Source organism: Cyanistes caeruleus, chromosome 6 (genome assembly GCF_971803275.1).
Source record: "Cyanistes caeruleus chromosome 6, bCyaCae1.hap1.1, whole genome shotgun sequence".
NCBI lineage: Eukaryota > Metazoa > Chordata > Aves > Passeriformes > Paridae > Cyanistes > Cyanistes caeruleus.
In genome coordinates, this window is record NC_141706.1 from 3,496,703 (window position 1) to 3,514,640 (window position 17,938).

Consider the following 17,938-nt stretch of genomic DNA (forward strand, 5'->3'; position numbering starts at 1 on the left):
TATGGACCCTAAATCGTTGCACTGTGAAATATGCACAGAAAAAGGACAAATGAAGATATCAAGGGTCTGTTCCATTTCTCACTGAACTGTAAAATGCCACCCTTGTTGTACAGCAGATCACTGGTTCTGAGCAGGGCTCATTGACTGCTAAGTTGTGGATAGTGTTTCACTTTCTGCAACTGTTAATATCCTGGGTTATCCAGGCATAATGACCTCTCTATTTGTGACACATTGTTGAATTTTCTGGTTCTTTTAACTTATTCAAACCTTCTTTTTTTTTTTTTTTCTTCCTTCTTTTTCTCCATTCATCGGAAGGCTGGAAGGATTCTGAATTGAGCTGCAGTACAGAGCTGCCTGCTGTTGGTCAGCCAACTGCAGCTGAAATACGTGGTGGTGGCACATCTGGAAATGAACACAAAAATGTGAAAGGAAGGTGCTCTACATCTGCACTAACCCTTCTTTTATATAGGGTAACATATGTGTTTTGGATAAAATTGATGTATCTGCAGTGTAGTTTGATTTCATCAGTTCTGATGTAGTAAATAATCCATACTACAACAATCTATATTATGTTACAGCTTACATTCGATATTTAAACTGATAGGAATGAAATTCCAGCTTTATAACTAGTCACTAAATTACATCTCAAACCTAGGGTATTAAATATTTTAAATGTTTATAAAGATTTGCACTTAAAAACCACTTTGATAGTTCAAAATATGAAAACAGGGATTATATGCAATGTACAGCATTTGGTTTCCAGAACTAAATACAGACCTGGCTTCCTCTGAACTTATAAGGATTTTAAGTTAGTGGAAATACAAAATTTTATCTCAGGTTTGGACCCATGCCTGTTTATTCTTCTATTAGTTCCCCTCCAAAAGAACAGTGTTTATTTGGTTTTTATTTGCACAGTATATTCTGGATAGCTCCAAGTTTTCTCTGGCCCTGTAGAAAGCAAATTACATTTTGAAGGACTACTTTATCTGCCTCCAACAAAGAGCAGAGTGTGTTTTTGTATACCTGCAATGTATCAGGTGGATAAATATTTTGCTCATCTTCAGCATTGCTGGCTCTCTTTTGTGAAGTGTTTTTCTGTGGCTTCTTCCCCCATTAAAATCTGTGAATCTTGTCAAATTTCACTGTTGTGATAGAAGAAAATACTTACTGCTTTCAGAGAACTTCACAACCAGGGCCCCATATATTGAATAATATGAAAGATCTAATATTCAGTACTGAAGGCTTTTCTCCTTGTATCAATTAATATTTTTGTCTCAAACATTGAAATGTTCTGACTTTTTTTTTTTTTTGGTGAATTGAAGTCTTTGTGATGTGACAAAATTATTATTAAAAAAAAAAAAGTAAATAGGAAGGAATATATTCATTTAGGTATTGAAAAAACAATCCACCTACTCTCTTTCTATGTGGCTCCTGTAAAAACACCTGTAAGTATTTACAATATTCACTCTAGCTAGGCCTGTGCTGTCCCAGAAGAGTCAAGGGGGAAGATCTGTTAATAAATTAGACCTATTACCTCATTCAGCATGCCATCATTTTCTAGGATGGATGTGTTCCCAATGGCACAGCTCCAAGGGTCACTGTGCCTTTTATGCCTGGACTTTCCAGAAAAGAAATGGCTGCATGGGATAGGATGAATGTTTTACTAGACCATTGGGCACATTGATTTTTATTTTCATGGATATGTAGATCAAATTGAAATAACCTAAAGGGGCTGATGTGATACCCTGGGACTTGAGACATGTCAAGATTTGTAGGAAGTCTGTATCTTTCTGCTTCTTGGTACTCCCTGTAGAAAAATAGCGTGGGGTGTCATTGAGATCTGTCACTTGCTGACACTTAGGGGGAAAAATAACCCCCCACCTCTGCCAGACATTCTCTAGATGTGTCCCAGCTGAATAAGATTGTGTGCTGGACCTAGTTTTGATTTATTTACATTTAAAGCAAGTGCTATGCAAGTCAGACACGCATGATCCTGGCTGGCTGATATATCCTTAAGCAACTGTCTGCATATTGGCATGTGAAGAATTCTTTCTTGCCTGATGTAGGACACTACTTTGGAAATGTGTTTTTGTAAACACCCTGAAACTACAGGGCAAAAACAGCTTCTATTTGAAGCTTGATAAAATTGCATTTATTTAAGAAACCTCTGTTCAACTGTCATGTTAAAAAGAAATTATTTATACAGCCATAGAACATCAAAATCCACAGAGAACGAAGAAATCTGGAGAACTGAAATTAAGAAAAAATAAACCAGCATAAACCAAATCTTATTTAAAATTTGGACTTTTGAATTTTCCAGGGATTTTTAAAGATTTTTTTTTTTACATGAATATTTTTTCACCCAAGGTTCAAAAAAAAAAAACCTGTTACATAGGTTATGTAGATCTCAGAGAAAGTAGGAATGTAAGTTGTATTTTAAACACTGGGATGATAAATGTTGATATGGGTATAATATGTGTGAAGTGCCTTTTCATTTCTTGAAGCTGCTTTTCAGTTTAAAAAAGCTTAGGTAAAGATAAATTTAACCTTTATGTCATACAAATTTAGCAGATGTGTCTGTGGAAATTAAATTTTGTAACTATCTGATTTTTTTGTTTAGCTGATAGAGATAAAATAATTTAAAATTTATTTAAGGTTGCAGAACTTGTCAGACTGACAGGGAGATTTCAGTTTTGCCTTACAGTCAGGAATACCTACTTTGTGTCTTCTTCTTAGCATGTCTCATTCCCAAATTTCAGATCTGGGATAAAAATCTTGTCTCTCTTTTATAAAGACTAGTTGTAGTGAAGAAGTGACCAGAAGAAACTAGTTAGGGACAACTTATTCATTTTATGTAGTTTGACTCATGAGCTGATTTTCACCTTTTCTTTAACCTAGAAATAAATGAAATTTGGACTGGTTTCAAGAACCTTACTAGAAAATCTTTACATTCCATTATGTTAGGCTTTCAAAACTCTAATATTTTTGGTAAACCTTCAGAGACAGAGGCAATTCTGAGGTTGAAAATCACGTTTAGATTATTCTTCTAGGGAAATTTATTACTTTCTGATGTATGTAATGAGTATTTTGTTAACACAGATAGTGAAGTAAAATGCTACACATGTATCTACATATATATCTTTGGATTTTCAAGTGTTCATCTATTATGTTGAGAAAATGAATGAGGCTCCATCAGGCTGGTGAGCAGTCACCAGTGATGTTCCTGAGGGTCCATTTCAGTTCCATATCCTTATCAATGATCCAAATGCAATGATTTGATGCAATGATTTGAATGCACCACGAGCAGGTTTGCAGCTGATGCCGGACTGGGATGTGCTTTTGGCTCTCTTGAAAGATGAGACACCTTGCAGAGGAATCCAGGCAGACTGGAGAATTGGAGGAAGATCGGTGTGATGGAATTTTAGCAAGTCCAAATGCTGGATTCTCCATCTGGGATGGAGTGACACCAGGCACAGGTGTGAACTGGGAGAGGAGAGTCTGGGGTTGGCCCTGCAGACAGGGGTCTGGGGGTAGAATCCAGCAGTGTGCCCTGGCAGCCTGGAGGGAAAACTCCATCCTGGGGGATCAAACACAGCTCAGCCAGCCCAGCACAAGAGCTGATGATCCTGCTGAGTCCAGCCCTGGTGGGGCCTCACCTCGAGGGCTTTGTGCAGTTCTGGGCCCCACAGATCCCATGGGAATCTCCTTGAATGCAAGAAGAGCAACAAAACTTGTGAAAGGCTGGAAAGGGCGTGCTGTGAGGGGCCACTAAGGAGTTTGGGCTTGTCTGGTTTGGAGAAAGGGAGGCTGAGGGGTGACCTGATTGCTCTCCACAGTTTCCTGGGCAGGGTGAGAGGAGACAATGGCAATCTCTTCTCCCTGAGATCCAGTGATGAGTAGAAATGGCTCAAAGCTGTGCTGGGGTAAGTTCAGACTGGATATGAGGAGGCATTTCTTCATGGAGAGGTGGTCAAGTGCTGGAGCTGCTTCCTAGAGAGGCAGGTGATGCCCCAGGCCTGGCACGGTTTAGAGGCATTTGGACAATGCCCTTCATCATATGCTGTGACTTTTGGTCAGCACAGAAGTGCTATGGAGTTGCATTGTAGGTAATTTCCAACAGAACTGGTCTGTTTTAGACAAAAAAATATTTTCAGAAATCTGTTCTTCCTTAATTAATGTGGTTTGCGTTCAAATGCTGTAAAAGAATAATGGGAAATATAATAATATTGAACCTGATTTAAAAATTCCAATGTTATCAGTATCATATAGAGCTGGAAAACTGTTCTGGTTGAGGTAGTTTATCTGATTTAATTTGCACTATTGTTAACATTAATTCATTTTCACTCCAAAAAGTCTTAAGGAATGACTCCTTTCCCAATTCTTTTATTCAATAGAATTAGCTGCAGAGGACTTTATTCTTCTCCGCATCTCTATTTACTACATTAGATGCTTATTTATCATGTTAGCTTCAGAAATCAAGTGTTCTTTCCTGGTGAAATCATGCTATTTGAAGTATAAATACTAACTATTCTATCTGCTAATTTGTTTTTGAGCTCTGGTAAAATATAGGTTTTGGAAACAGTGTAAGTATTACATTACATTTGCATTTCCCAAGTAACGGATTTTTGTGAGGTTTTTTTCTCATTTGTTTTTGTGTTTCCTTTTTCAAAATGAAGCTTTCAATGAATTGCTGTTTTGGTCTTGTGATGTTACTGCATTGTTTGTTTTTCATGTTATTTTCATAAATATTTTTCATTTCATGAGAGAACAGAAACATACTGTGTTTTATTAAAAGCCTGTAAAATTGAACAGATGCTATTCATAATTTTAATTGAGAATTTTTTGTTTTATTTTGGTTTCAATGATTTGTTTCTTGAATTGCAGTGCTTTTCTTATTTATTTTTTCAATTATGTAGCAAAAATGGGCCTTATTCTTTAATCTGTGAAATAACAAAGGGTCACTGTTTAGAGGTGAGGCCACTAGAAAAATCTAAAGAGTGAGCAGTGTCAAAAATGAGTTGTTTGCTTCTCTGCTTTTATACATCTTTATTAACAAAAGCTTAAAACTCATTCTGGGGTAGAAATTAAGACCACTGAGCTCAAACTGGATATGTTATTAACACCTTCTATTAGCAGTTAACAAGCACAAAATACAGAGAATTCATTTATTGAACAAATATGGTCAAACTGTAGTAAATAGTGAAAGGTTCTTTGGTTAGGTTTGGTTGTCCTTACTCTTACATGACTGAAGAAAATAATCCTTTTAAAATAGATTGTTGATTAAAACAAAAATATTTTCCTGGAAAAAATATATTGCTTTCCAGTGTGTTTGGTCAGATGGAGTGCTTAACTCCAACAGTCTGAAGAAATGGTGACCATGGTTCCCATTGTTTTGTCTGTTATCTGGAATTGTTCCAGAATGATCCAGATGAGTAAATAAAAATTGACAGTTGCACCATTCTTTGTTTCTCAATGCACACTGATTGTTATTTATACAAAAAAATATTGTAGTTTGCATATAACAAGGAGAGATATTTGTGAAGTTTCTGAGAGTTAATAACTATAACACTACTTGCTTCTTGCCTGTGGTTTTTTTATAAGGAAAAAAGGTAATGGTTAATAGCAGATCTCTTTGGAAAATGCTGTGTTTCTCCATATATTTCACATTCACTTTATCTGTAGTGTCATGTTATTTTAAGTTGCAGCATATGTAGGCCAACAAAAGCTGACATAAAGGAAAGCAGCACAATACAGGGTAATGATATGTGACACATCCAGATTGAGAAGGAAACTGGCTTTCTTGGAGCTAATACCTACTGCTTACTGTGCTTGCCATGAGCATCCCCTCCTCTGTGCATACATTCCACCCCATGCAATCAGAAAATACTTATGTGGAAATACTTATGTAAAAAACTAGGTTTGTTTTGAAAAAAGCCAGGAAAATCATCAAGTGTTTTTGAGATGTCGATTCATAATTCAATCCTGATATTTTTTCCTTATTTGAAAGCTATTCTTAAGCAGCAAGAACAAATTGATCTTGATATTTTCCTTTACATTTTACTCAAAATATCAGTATTTACTGTTATCCATATTTGTGAAAGGTCAAGTTACGTGCTCTTATTCAGGTAAACCTTATGGACAACTTCAACAAAGTACAAGTTGCTAAAAAGTAAATTTAAAACTACAAATAAATGAAAGTATTAGTCAATTATCAACGTTAGAAAGCAAGCAAGCTAATCAAGGCCTTTAACATGCTCTGAATTTTGAACACGTATTTTACAATAAATTGCATCATAAGGGTGTTCTGTGAAAGGAAAATATATGCTAGACCTGTTGGAATATATTTTGGGCCAGAAATAGAAATTTCCAAAATATAGCATTTGCTTTAGGGTTAAACAAGCTGGAAAATGAGTTTTATTATCCTGGGAAGGTTTGAGGCTTTTGTTGCATCCTGCACTGGGAGTCTGCTTTGTTTCTTCACTTTGAAGAAGAAGTGAGGTTCCCTGGAACACCTGGGGAGGTTGTGCAGTGTAAAGGAAAGGCAGACACGTGGTCCTGTGCCAGGCATTCCCAGGAATTCCCAGGGATGCTGCTGGCATCCTGGCACAGGTGGAACTGCACCTGTGTACTGGTCCCTGACAAAGGGAACTGCATCTGAGTACTGGTATGGGCAATGAGTATAATTTCACTCTGTTAATTTTGTGTTCTGCTTGCAGTCATTGCATGGCTGACAAATGCTTTCTTCTGTCACATGAGCAGTGATGCCACAGGCCCAGGCAGAAATGGTGAAAAGGGATGAGGAAACCACCCAAAATCACTTTCCTTAGCAGCACTTGTGGCAAAGGAAGTGTGAAGTGCTTGTAGGGGAAGAATTTGTCTAAAGAAATCCAATCTTACATCATTATTCACACAGACAAGACTGAAAAACATACTATGAATATTTTAGTTTAATTCTGAGTTTATTTGTTCAGAATTAAAATGTGGGTGGAAAAATGCAGCAGGAGATAAATGTTTCAGATTATATTGTCTCTACAAGCTGATAAACAGCAGGATAGTCACTGTTATTGATCGGCAAAGAACTTTTTCCTTAAGAAATAAAAGCGCCCCACTGTTTATTGTATTCTTGCTATTGAAGGGATTTATTTTAAAGTAAAATATAAGTGGTCCTAAATTGAAAATAACTTCACTCATGAGAAAAGTCTGAGAGAAGGCTCAAGAAAAAGTCATGCAACCAAAGCTAAACTGTTGAAATTTTCCAGTATAAATCAAGATCAAAACAACAAAATATTTTATTATCAATGAGTATTTTTAAGATACAAGTAAAAAGTCTTCTCAGAACTCAAAGTTTTGTTATTTTGTTTTCCACTCGAGCTTAGAATGTTCACTGAATCTTTGGGTTGCCCACTCAGAATTGGCTTTGGAAATTATGCCCAAGTGTTTAACTACTGTAGTATTACCTGCCCTGTAAATGAAATTACTTATGTTTATTCACTAATAAGTGATGAAACAGAAAAATGTGGCTTTTCTTGTACTTGTTGTACATTTCATTCTGTAACCACAAGGTTTTAATAAATTATTGATGTCAATTTGTTAAAGTGTTACCTGTCATTTTCATAGTTTCTGGTCTTGGTCTAATTTAGTCTATCTAGTATCTATATATTTTCTGTTAAGAAATGGTGCAGGTGCTCACAGAACCTAAAATTTCCATCATAAATAAAGAATATTTTCTGTAAGCAAAGGTTCTGCCAGTTTCATCATGAGGACAGTGGACTGAGTACTGCTTGAGTTGAAGTAGCACCTGAGAAAATGTCTTTTCAGGGACTGAGGTAAAGAAATAACGTTGAACACATTTACAAGGCTAATGAGATGTTAAGAGGTGTTAACACCTCAAATTCAACAGATTGTAATTTGTGATCGTCTGTCTATTTTTTATTTTGCCACATAAGCAAGGAGCAAAAGAGCATTAATAAGGCAAATTGACTTAATTGAGGAATTAAAACAGTAAAATTTACTCAGGTTTCAAAACCATCAGGGAAGCTTTTTCTGTACATGATGTGTTGTGATTTCAGAATATGTCATTTTCACATGGAAATGTATCAAAATATTGCCTTTAACTAATTGAGAATTACCAAAAGACGGGGATACAAAATTTTATTTCTTTGTATTTATAAGAATTTTCATTTTGAGAACTGTTGGTCTTTATTCTGAAATTGATATCTACAATACTCAGATATTTTTGGCTTTTCATTTTAGTCCATATAAAAAGGTCATTATTTCACCCTGACTTAAAAAACTTCGTGAAACACAAAGTTCTGTCCATGCAGGAGCTCCTATGACATTGGTACATCAACAGCCACTTTTCCCATTGTTCCCTGGTGTTTAGACTGTTGTGATTCTGCTGATGTAGCTGATGTTTTTCTTCATTATTCCTCTGCCTTTGTCCTTTCCTCAGGCTTACCCTGAGTTTGTCCTGACCTACCTAGAGGAGCTAAATGAAAGAGAGGAGGTGACCCAGACAGAAAACTGTATTCACCATGGGGCCTGGTCTGCAGCTCATCAGGAGATAGACAGCAGCTCAGCAGAAGAGGTCACAGTATTAAGCCAGAGGCAGGTCAGAGACAGTCCTTTCAAAAACACATTTTGAAAAGAGAAATATCAGTGTGGAAGTCAGCTTATTTCCTTAAAAAAAAATAACCCATTTGATTTCTTAATTTAATAAAGTATTTGTATATTAGGCAAATAATAGTTACATGTGGGATTACAGAGGAATAAAAAATTACATGTATTTATGTCTTAGAACAGTTTATGCTCATAGACCATGTAGAACAAATTACTGAAATTTCTTATTTTCTGTGTGGAAAAACTTAAGGAAGAAAGAGAAACAAAAAAAACCCCACAAAAACCAAACCACTAGATCTCTAGATCTGTGCTTCTTGATGCATCTTGACATAGCTATTTGTATTTCTGACATTTTCTGCTAATCAACAGCCTTGCTTGAAAAAGTAGACACACATTATTTTAATTAGCAATATATAAATTACATGGTTGTACTTTCATCTCTTAGGTTCTGCAAAAAAATGTCAGCAACCCCAATCAGAAACAACTTTCAGGACCTTTGGACGCCCATTTAATGCCTGCAGATCCCCTGGGGGAGACTACACAGCTGACAGTGGCACTGGTGAGGAAACTAGAAGAGAAACATCCTAAGGCCTCAGCTCAAAGGTAAGCCACTGACAGAACTGATATTTATTGTTCAATGACATTAGATGTTTTCCTTCAGTTTCATGTAAGATTGATTTCCTGGATATTATTGAAATATCTCAGAAACCCTCTGGCTGATAAGCAAACAGGGATTTTGACCAAAATTAATGAAAAGGGGTGACATTTATGTGCTTTTCTTTTCTTTTTTTTTTTTTTATTATTTTGAAGATTGATGTGGATGATGTTTGGTAGTAATTGCAAGCTTACTTTTAAATTTTTTATCTACAAATCTCACATTGTGCAAATTGCATAAAGAAATAGGACTTGTATCAACATTGTGACATATTTTGTGGCACAAGACTTATATTTAAATGGTAAAGGTTTTGTTAGAAACCTGAAAGTCATGCTGAGCCAAAATACTAAGTGACAGTAACTTTCAATGCAGGACTGGATTTTAATTTCAATAAAAGATAGAGAGTAGTGTTATTAATTGCTTCTACTTACAGCTGGCAGAAGACTTCATCTTTCTTTATATAACTGAAACTGTCTTTTACAAATGGCATTTGGCTAGTTGTCTTTATGGGTTTGGATGTTTTTAGAGCAATACATTAAAAATGGAGCTTCCATTCAGATGAAAGGCCACAAGACATCACTTGCTATCAGGAATAAAGTTGATCTAAAGTCTTTGTTACTATTGGCAGTAAGTTAATGACATTAATTTGCAGATGATTCAAGCAACAAGAGGGTTTGGTTCACCTAAATTCCTGTAACTCTTCCCTTGGAAGAATTCCCCTTAGAGAACCCATAGATTGGCTCCTCTGGTCCTCCTTCAAGTACTTCAATTTCAGGTGTTTCCTTTATAATATTATTTCACAAATATTAAATCTTTTTGTATCTGAAATGTTTTGCAAAATGGGCCTGAAGACTGTGACACGTCTGGGGAATTTAAAAGTGTTGGCTCTGTAGCTTTTGGGGAGCTGCAAAGGTAGAGAGAGCTTACCTGTATTTTGGGTAGTTTTGTTTTCATTCAATGAATCAAATAACTCTACAGCTTTGTTAAAAATAAATGGTTAAACTACTAGTGAATAATCTTGTAGGTTTAAAATGTCAGCTCAATTTGCTATTGTTGACTATATTGACTCTTTTAAATGATGCCATCTGCAAAGTAATGTGAGGATTTAACCACCATCATTTGCACCTCTGTGCTGTGAGCATGGATTTTTCTGCTTTAAATATGTCATGTGATGCCAGGGTCACTAAAAGTTATTTAAATTCAGTTAAGTGCAATGAAATAAAGGAATTTTCAACTAAATGTCTATGCTTTTAGCCTCAGATAACAGGATATAAATATTAAGCTAAAAATCTCTTCTTGCAGAATGAACATACTTGATTTAGAAAGCTCTTTGCTGTCAAGATCTTCCAAAAGCGACTTCTGCAGCCTGGAGCATTTTCTTGAACTTGAATTAGATATAGAAAAATACATTTTAATACCAAAATAACATTATTTTGCTGTTAGAAATATTTGGCATTAAATACCAGTTATAACGAATTCAAAACTTCTACAGTTACCACTGTTATGGGAGGTACTAAGTGATTTATTGCAATTTTTCCCTTAATTGCAATTTTCTACTAGACTGTAACAAGCATGAATGTATTATGTTAAGCAGCTGCCACATCCCACTTTGTAGTTTGTAGAATCCTTTCAGTGACTGAAAGGTGATGTAAGATTAGGAGATAAGGTTTTATTTCCTGTGATTTGAAAAGCTTTCCAAATAGCAAAAAATTCTGTCTTCCTGTACAAAATAACATGAAAAACAGCCATGAGCACAGATGAGGTATGAACTGTGTGTTAGAGGAAAATATATCAGTGTTCTAGAACTCTTTCAGCTGGTCCAGCTACATGAGTTGATAAAGTGAAGATTATGATCTCTCCCTCCAAAGTTCAGTTGGTTCTTGTGAAAATCTTTTGGTTGATGGCCCTGCTCAACAGGTTTGTAGATTTTTGTAAAACTCTTCTGTAAAACTCTCTGAGAGGAAGGGAGGGAGGCTCAGCTGCCCAGACACAGGTGTTCAGAATAATTCTGAGGTGTTTAAGGGGGTACCATCAGGGAGTGCTGAAAGTCTCCTGCCAGCACTGTGATGGATTTGTGGGACCTGTGCAGATCCTTTGAGTACACTGACAGTCTCAAATACCACCCAGTGTCTCCCTTAAAGTTATTGAGTTCTGCCCTAAACAGGTTGGTTTTTATTCCAATTTAGTTTTGTAGGGATGTGCGTTTCAGAGATGTCAGTGTTTGGTTTGGTTTCTGAAGAACAGCCAAAGAAAACCTTATCTGAAAACCCATCTGAAAGATGGGATAGGGAGAGCACTATAATAGGGTTAAGTTTCAAATAATATAGTTAATTATATTGTAAGGCTGTTTGCATAATTTTCATACTTTCAGACTTTCTTTCCTTATTTATTTTTGCTGGTTGAAGGCTGCAGTCAGTCCCTTTCTTACATTGTTCAGCAAGCTGCACATTATCCTGTGATATGTGTTTAGATAACAATGAAATGAAGTTGCTTGGTTTTGGGTTTGTTTTTTTTTTTTGTATGTGTCTTATCTTAGTGGTCTTAGCAAGTTCTTAATCTCTTTGCAGACATCTTATTAAGAGTTCTTTCTGATGTTCTGTACTTAATGCATCTCACACTTTTAACACTTTGCATGATAGCATGATGCCTGTAAGACAGAAAAACATGAGCTTCATCCCTGATTTACCTGACTGAATCCCTGAGTTTCCATGTGGGAGGTGAAAAACTTATCCAATCCTAGCAAATACCATTGAGGAAAAAGTGACAAGTCCCAAGCAGACCAAAACCCAACACAAAGTAGTTGCTAGACATGGAGGATCCAAGCTGCTGAGACTTGGCTTTTAGGATGAGGTTGAGTAGAGCATTTAGCTGTGTGATTGTGATTTATGCACTTCCCTCAGTGCACAAGAGGCTTAACTAATGACCACTGATTTCCTTACCATCCTTATTCCCACTGTTTGTGTCTGGGAAATGGCTAATCCATTGCCTCCTTCCACTTAAAAATAGTTTGGAATGGACACTTTCATTAAAAATGACTTACTACCTTTGCTGGATCAAGATAATAATATTTTAGGCATAGTGGAAATGTAACCTCTGTAATTTCTGGCAATGTTTTAAATTACTTCTCTTGTTGTTGTGATATTACACGTTGGGCCCAATGAGGAAAGTAAGAAAGTGTTCTTGTATCAGCTGCAACAGATTTGTGTTGTCCTAGCAATACATTCAGTTTGGGAATTGCCTTCAATTCAATTCAATTGGGAAAGGCACTGGTCACCTTTCTAAAATTAATCACCTGTTTTAATGCAGTTTTGGTTTCAAAAAGTTTTTGGGTTTTTTTTTTTGGGTTTTTTTTATTTGGTGGATCAATTTGTTTCTATAAGTAAACTTGGTTTCACAAGTTTCTGGATGCTTGATCTCTGAACCAGACCTGCATTTAAGTATGCTTCAATTTCAGTACAAGCTAGGTACAGGCATCCTTGGATCTGAGTCAGAATGTTTATGACCTTGTCATATTTACTACTAAGACAGCTCCATCTGAGACATTTGGTTTCATTTTAATTTTTCTGAATCACTTGGACAAATTCAGTTGTTACATTTTTGTAAGATTTGTTAGTGTAGGGAGAATGACTAAGGAATAGCCCCAAGGAAACAGAAATATTCTCCTACTTCCATTGTTACAGCTAAGCAAATGCTTGACCTTGATTCTTGGTAATCTGTTCATTCATTTTAAGCTCCACATGGACAAAACACAGGTAAAAGTCATGATCTATGTCTGTATTGTAAGTTGGTTACTATGTGAAGACAGATAAGAATGTATTAGAAGCACTAATTTATTACTGGAGTATTTAAAAAATCTATTAATACACAGTCCACAAAAAAAAAAAATTTTAATAAATAAGAGAACGTGCTTTAGACTGTATTTTCTGCACTTTAGGGGTCTGTGTTCATTTTAACTAACCCCTCTTATTTGTATTTGAGGAAAGTCCTCTCTGAGAAAAACATCTTTTAACTGAATTGCAATGATTTTTCATTATGTATCTGCCATGTAAGTGTTCTAAAGGTTAAAACTCCGAATTGGTGACAAATTAGCTTTCATTATCTGCTTTAGTCACATCTTGACAAAATTATTCTAATAGCTGCGTCTGCTACAGAAACAAATCCAGTTCCCTGCTCATCACAGAGAGGAAATGTCATCTATCCATCTGAAAATGTAGGTATATTAAACATCACTTTCCCATTTGCAGAAAGCATTTGCAGATATTTGTTTACATTATTGTACTAATTTGAGCAGCTTACCTTTATTTAACTGGCATCAGAAGTGGGGGGCTGAGGGGGTGTGGGGAAGTTTGTAGCAGCCGACAAAGCATGGTGACCCAGCTTGTCACCCAGTGACCTGTGAGAAGGAAATAATGAACTGTGAGTAGCTGTCATCCTAACTGCTTCTGACAGTTTGGCTATGGGCACATCTGTGTTAGTTGCATGGAAAGGCCTTTGTTGTTTTCCCACTAGTGACTTTGCAGACCGCTGTGGGCTTTGCTGGCTGCCCTGCTCCTACAGTTCCCCTCCTTTTTCTGTAGTAACAGCAGCTGCCACTGATAGAGCTGACATTTCTTTTAATGATTTACTTGGCATTTATATCACTAAAGACAAGAAATTAAATTAAAATACAACACTGGGTTATTGTAAATGAAGATATTCTCTAAATCCACACAAGATCTATTATCACTATTCATATAATCATATATGATTATAATACTTATCTGAATAACTTGCAGCAGTATTCAGTGTTTCTTGATACCCCTCCATCCAAATGTTTCGCCATACTTAACTATTTTGAATGAAATACTGAGTTTCATGGTAATAACATTTTAAATAATCCAGTATGCAATGAAACTAGGCAGCTATTCATGGCTAAATTATATATTAAAAAAAAAATAAACAGCAGCCTTGCCCACTTATTTACTGTTAAAGGCAATGATTACTACTGCAGATTGACCAAAAGCTTCAGGTCTTTCCTGGTACAGCAGTGCTAAATCTTGGGTAACTTTGCTCACATTATGACATTTTCAGGTAGGAGACTATTAACTGAAGACATCCCTTCTCTCATAATGGAGTTATTAGCTGATTTGTGAATGATGATTGTTAAGAACAATGTGAAATCATGACTTTTGAAAAATGAATGGCTAAAAAATTGCTTAAAAATGTAAAAATGTAAAGCTATTCAAAGAAGTGTAAGTTTTTTGCACACCTTGCAACATACCTTGTTGTAAGTTGCAATATGCTTGGAGGAGGTTGGTAGTAGAGTTGAATATCCAAGACTTCACTCTCTAGACTGAAAGAATACTGTGGTGGAACTGATATCTTTTTACTACTAATTGTTTGGAGGAGTTTAGGTTGTCTTTTTATATTTACACATTCTTTTCTTATTCTCTTTAGCTGGTTCATGCCCCAAGTTCGAGCTGTCTTCAATAGTGTTCACATGCAAGGGAAAAGAGACTTATATTTTACCTGTGAGGACACAGGTTTGTGAATTGCTTCCTTTGAGAGCTGTAGAACTGCGTGCAGCCTACTCTGGAATACAGATCACAGCCTCTTGCCCAAATATTTGGTGCTGGAACCATTGGATGCACACAACAATGGCTCCTGTTGCCCAGTTTGTGCTTCTCACCAACACAATCCTGTGCCCTTTCCTACTTAAAAGCGGTGCAGAGGTTTGTGGTGAACAGGAGGTGTGCACACACAATTCTCTAATACATCATACACAGTTCAGGGAAGCCTTGCAGGTGCCTTCCAACCTGTGGCATTTCTCTGTAGTGTGTGAGAAAACACATCAGTTCCACAGCTCTGCATGAAGCTCTTCAGCTCTACAAGCATTTGTGAGAGGAAGGTGAATGTATTGCCAAAATCTGAAATGATACATTATTATTTCTGGAAGTAAATGAGAGCTCTGGCACAAAAAGCTTTTTTTCAGTCTCACTGAAATCTTTTATTTCTCTTAAGAGGGGTTAATGCCACAGGTGCTGCTTGAAGCCATGGAGTTGCAGAGAAACATCCATCAGATCTTAGAACTTGTTTATTGTTAGCAGAGAAATCACCCTGTTATCTATTTACATGTATTTGTATGCATATAAGATGGTTAAAGGCATTTTTTGTACTAAACTACTGTTAAAAATAATAATGGTATATTAATACATATTGAAAAGTTGCAGAGATGGTGGGAACCAACTTTTACACATTTTGACTATTTTATTTGGAAACCCTATCCCTTCTTTTTCAGAGACTTTTAATATTCATTTGAGTTGCATGTCCAATGGACTTAAGGAAACAAAAAAATCCATTTCATTAGATTTTTTTTGTATGAATTAAGATTGTTATATAAAGAATACATTTGAGGGAAAAATGCAACCTTTATTTGCTGGTTGGACACTCATTCATATAAACTTATTTTTTTTGCTATCATTGTCTTAATAGAACAATCTTAACCACCTGTTTCCAGCTTTTCTAAATTAGATGAAAAATTCAATTTATATTAAATTTGCATTAAATTTACATTAAATGTAAAATTTAAGGTCAGCCTTAAATTCCCAAGAAAGAGCAACAATTGCCTCTTTCATCTGTCACTTTTGAAGGGTAAAAAGATAATGAAAATTTTCAATGAAAAATTTACAAGAGGATTTTTTCACAACAACTGGGCACATTTCTACATTGTGTACAAATTAATTTTTTCATATAAAATGCTAACTTCAAAAATTTCCTTTATTCAAAAAATTATGATGATATAATCTGAGGTAATATAAAATTTCAAAAATTTCACAAGGTGAAATGTCTTTCAGTGGCAGTTTTTCATATTTTTACAGGATACAATTCCTCCACAGATAAGTGTATAAGTCTACATGAACTAAAATATGACTTGATTAAGTAGCAGTCCAATTTTTTATCCTCCAAATATTTTTCAGCCTCCAAACAATTTTTCATCATGGTTCTGTACAAAGTCCAATCATGTTCACAATCACTAGTTCAGAGGTAATTTCTTTAAATAGTATGAAATACTCTACTTTTCTTTCAAATTAGCTTCAAATAGGCAAATTCTTTTTAGGTAAATTGTACTTGAAAATTTGAAATCTTCATCCAGGCTCTTCTGTTTACCAAGTACTTATTATCAGCTGATAACAAAAACAAGCTGAGTTAATGAAATTTAATAAAGGAGACCACAGCAGGAACTGAGTCACTGCAAACAAATCTGTGGTTAGCAAAGGTTGCTGCTTTTTTAATGTTTAACTTGTTGGAATAGGAAACAGATGGATAAAAAATGGTTTCCCAGTCAGGTATAAAGCAAGGCACTGCTGAATCCTTACTGATCTGTCAGAATTGAAAGGGATTTATGTGGTGACTCTGGAAGAGAATTACGCTCACAAACAATGTCACCATACTCTTGTCTAAAATGAGTTGCATCCTCAGAATGATCAAATAAATATTAAAATATAAATATTGAGTTGTATCCCCTCATCTCCCGCCAGTCAGGTTTTAGGATTGGGTTTTCTACTCTCACCTGGTTCTGGGATGTGTGGTACTTCATTACCCAGCAGTGACAACACCAAGTTATTTATTTGCATTTAAAGCAACTCTTTTTGAATATAAAAAACCCTCAAAAACAACACAACCTCACCCGCAGATATAGAAAATACTGAAGGGACTTAATTATGAAGAAGGATGGGATGTACAGAGTACAAAATAACTAAACAGTAAATAAATTTAGGAGTAGTGCACAAACACCCTCTCCTGAGGGGTTTTATGCAAGTGTGGGGTGTTTTCTGTGTGTTTGGATTTGTATTTTTTTCAAAATAACATTTTGTTTCTGGATAAAGTGATTAAGAGAGAAGAAGTATGTTTATTCTCAGCTTATATATTGAAGTAAACATATCTTATTATCCAGATAGAATTTAATTGATGAAGGTAAAAGATGAAATTTATCCTAAATTACAGAAAAAATTTAGTTATTAGATTGAAAAATAGTTATATCACCCTTTTTTCTTGCTAAAAGTCTGTGTATCTGGAAGTGACAGTGAAACTCTGAGGAACTGGACTGTATTTCTTTTGAGATAGAGCTTTTAAATGCAACAGATGGGATTTGGGTTGGCTTTGGTTTTTTGGTGGGTGTTTTCCTTCTGATGGTATGTGAAAACTCTGAGACTTAAAGGGAAAAAAGGTTAGAAAATGTGTCAGTGACTGAAATGGAGAGATAGGTTTATAATGCAGTACGTGACAAAAGAATTTTAAAAGAAGGCTTCAAAGCCAGCAATCCTCATATCAGTGAAAAGTCTTGGGATATTAAAATAGAGAAATGCTGTTTTACTCACTTATCTCGTTACACCGAGCATAACCCCCACAAACACCCTGACAAAGTTAAAACTGACAAATGCACAACCAATCTTCCCACTCCCAAAGACAGGAAAATTAGTTCTGTGCTGTTTGAGCACAACTCGAGGCTTCTGCAACAATAATAGAGATTAATTTGTAATTGTGTAATTTGTAATTGCCCCCTGCTCCTCCAGCCATCTGTAGATGATGGAAAAGGGTGTGAATGGAGGTGAGCAGGGAGGGAAACCAAAGGCAGGCTGAGATTTCCCTCCCTGCCATGTGTGCTCTGTGCTCCCCTAGTCATAT

At 35.7% G+C, this 17,938-nt stretch overlaps 1 protein-coding gene across 1 annotated transcript; it reads left to right on the forward strand.

Moving 5' to 3' along the window:
- The first annotated feature begins 30 nt into the window (after nt 1-30).
- LOC111930444 (doublecortin domain-containing protein 1-like) lies at nt 31-16,760 on the forward strand. Its single transcript, XM_086893266.1, has 6 exons — nt 31-64; nt 316-470; nt 8,453-8,611; nt 9,065-9,222; nt 13,411-13,484; nt 14,711-16,760. The coding sequence occupies exons 1-5, from the start codon at nt 31-33 to the stop codon at nt 13,478-13,480; spliced, it is 576 nt and encodes a 191-aa protein (XP_086749392.1). The 3' UTR covers nt 13,481-13,484; nt 14,711-16,760.
- The last annotated feature ends 1,178 nt before the right edge of the window (nt 16,761-17,938 follow it).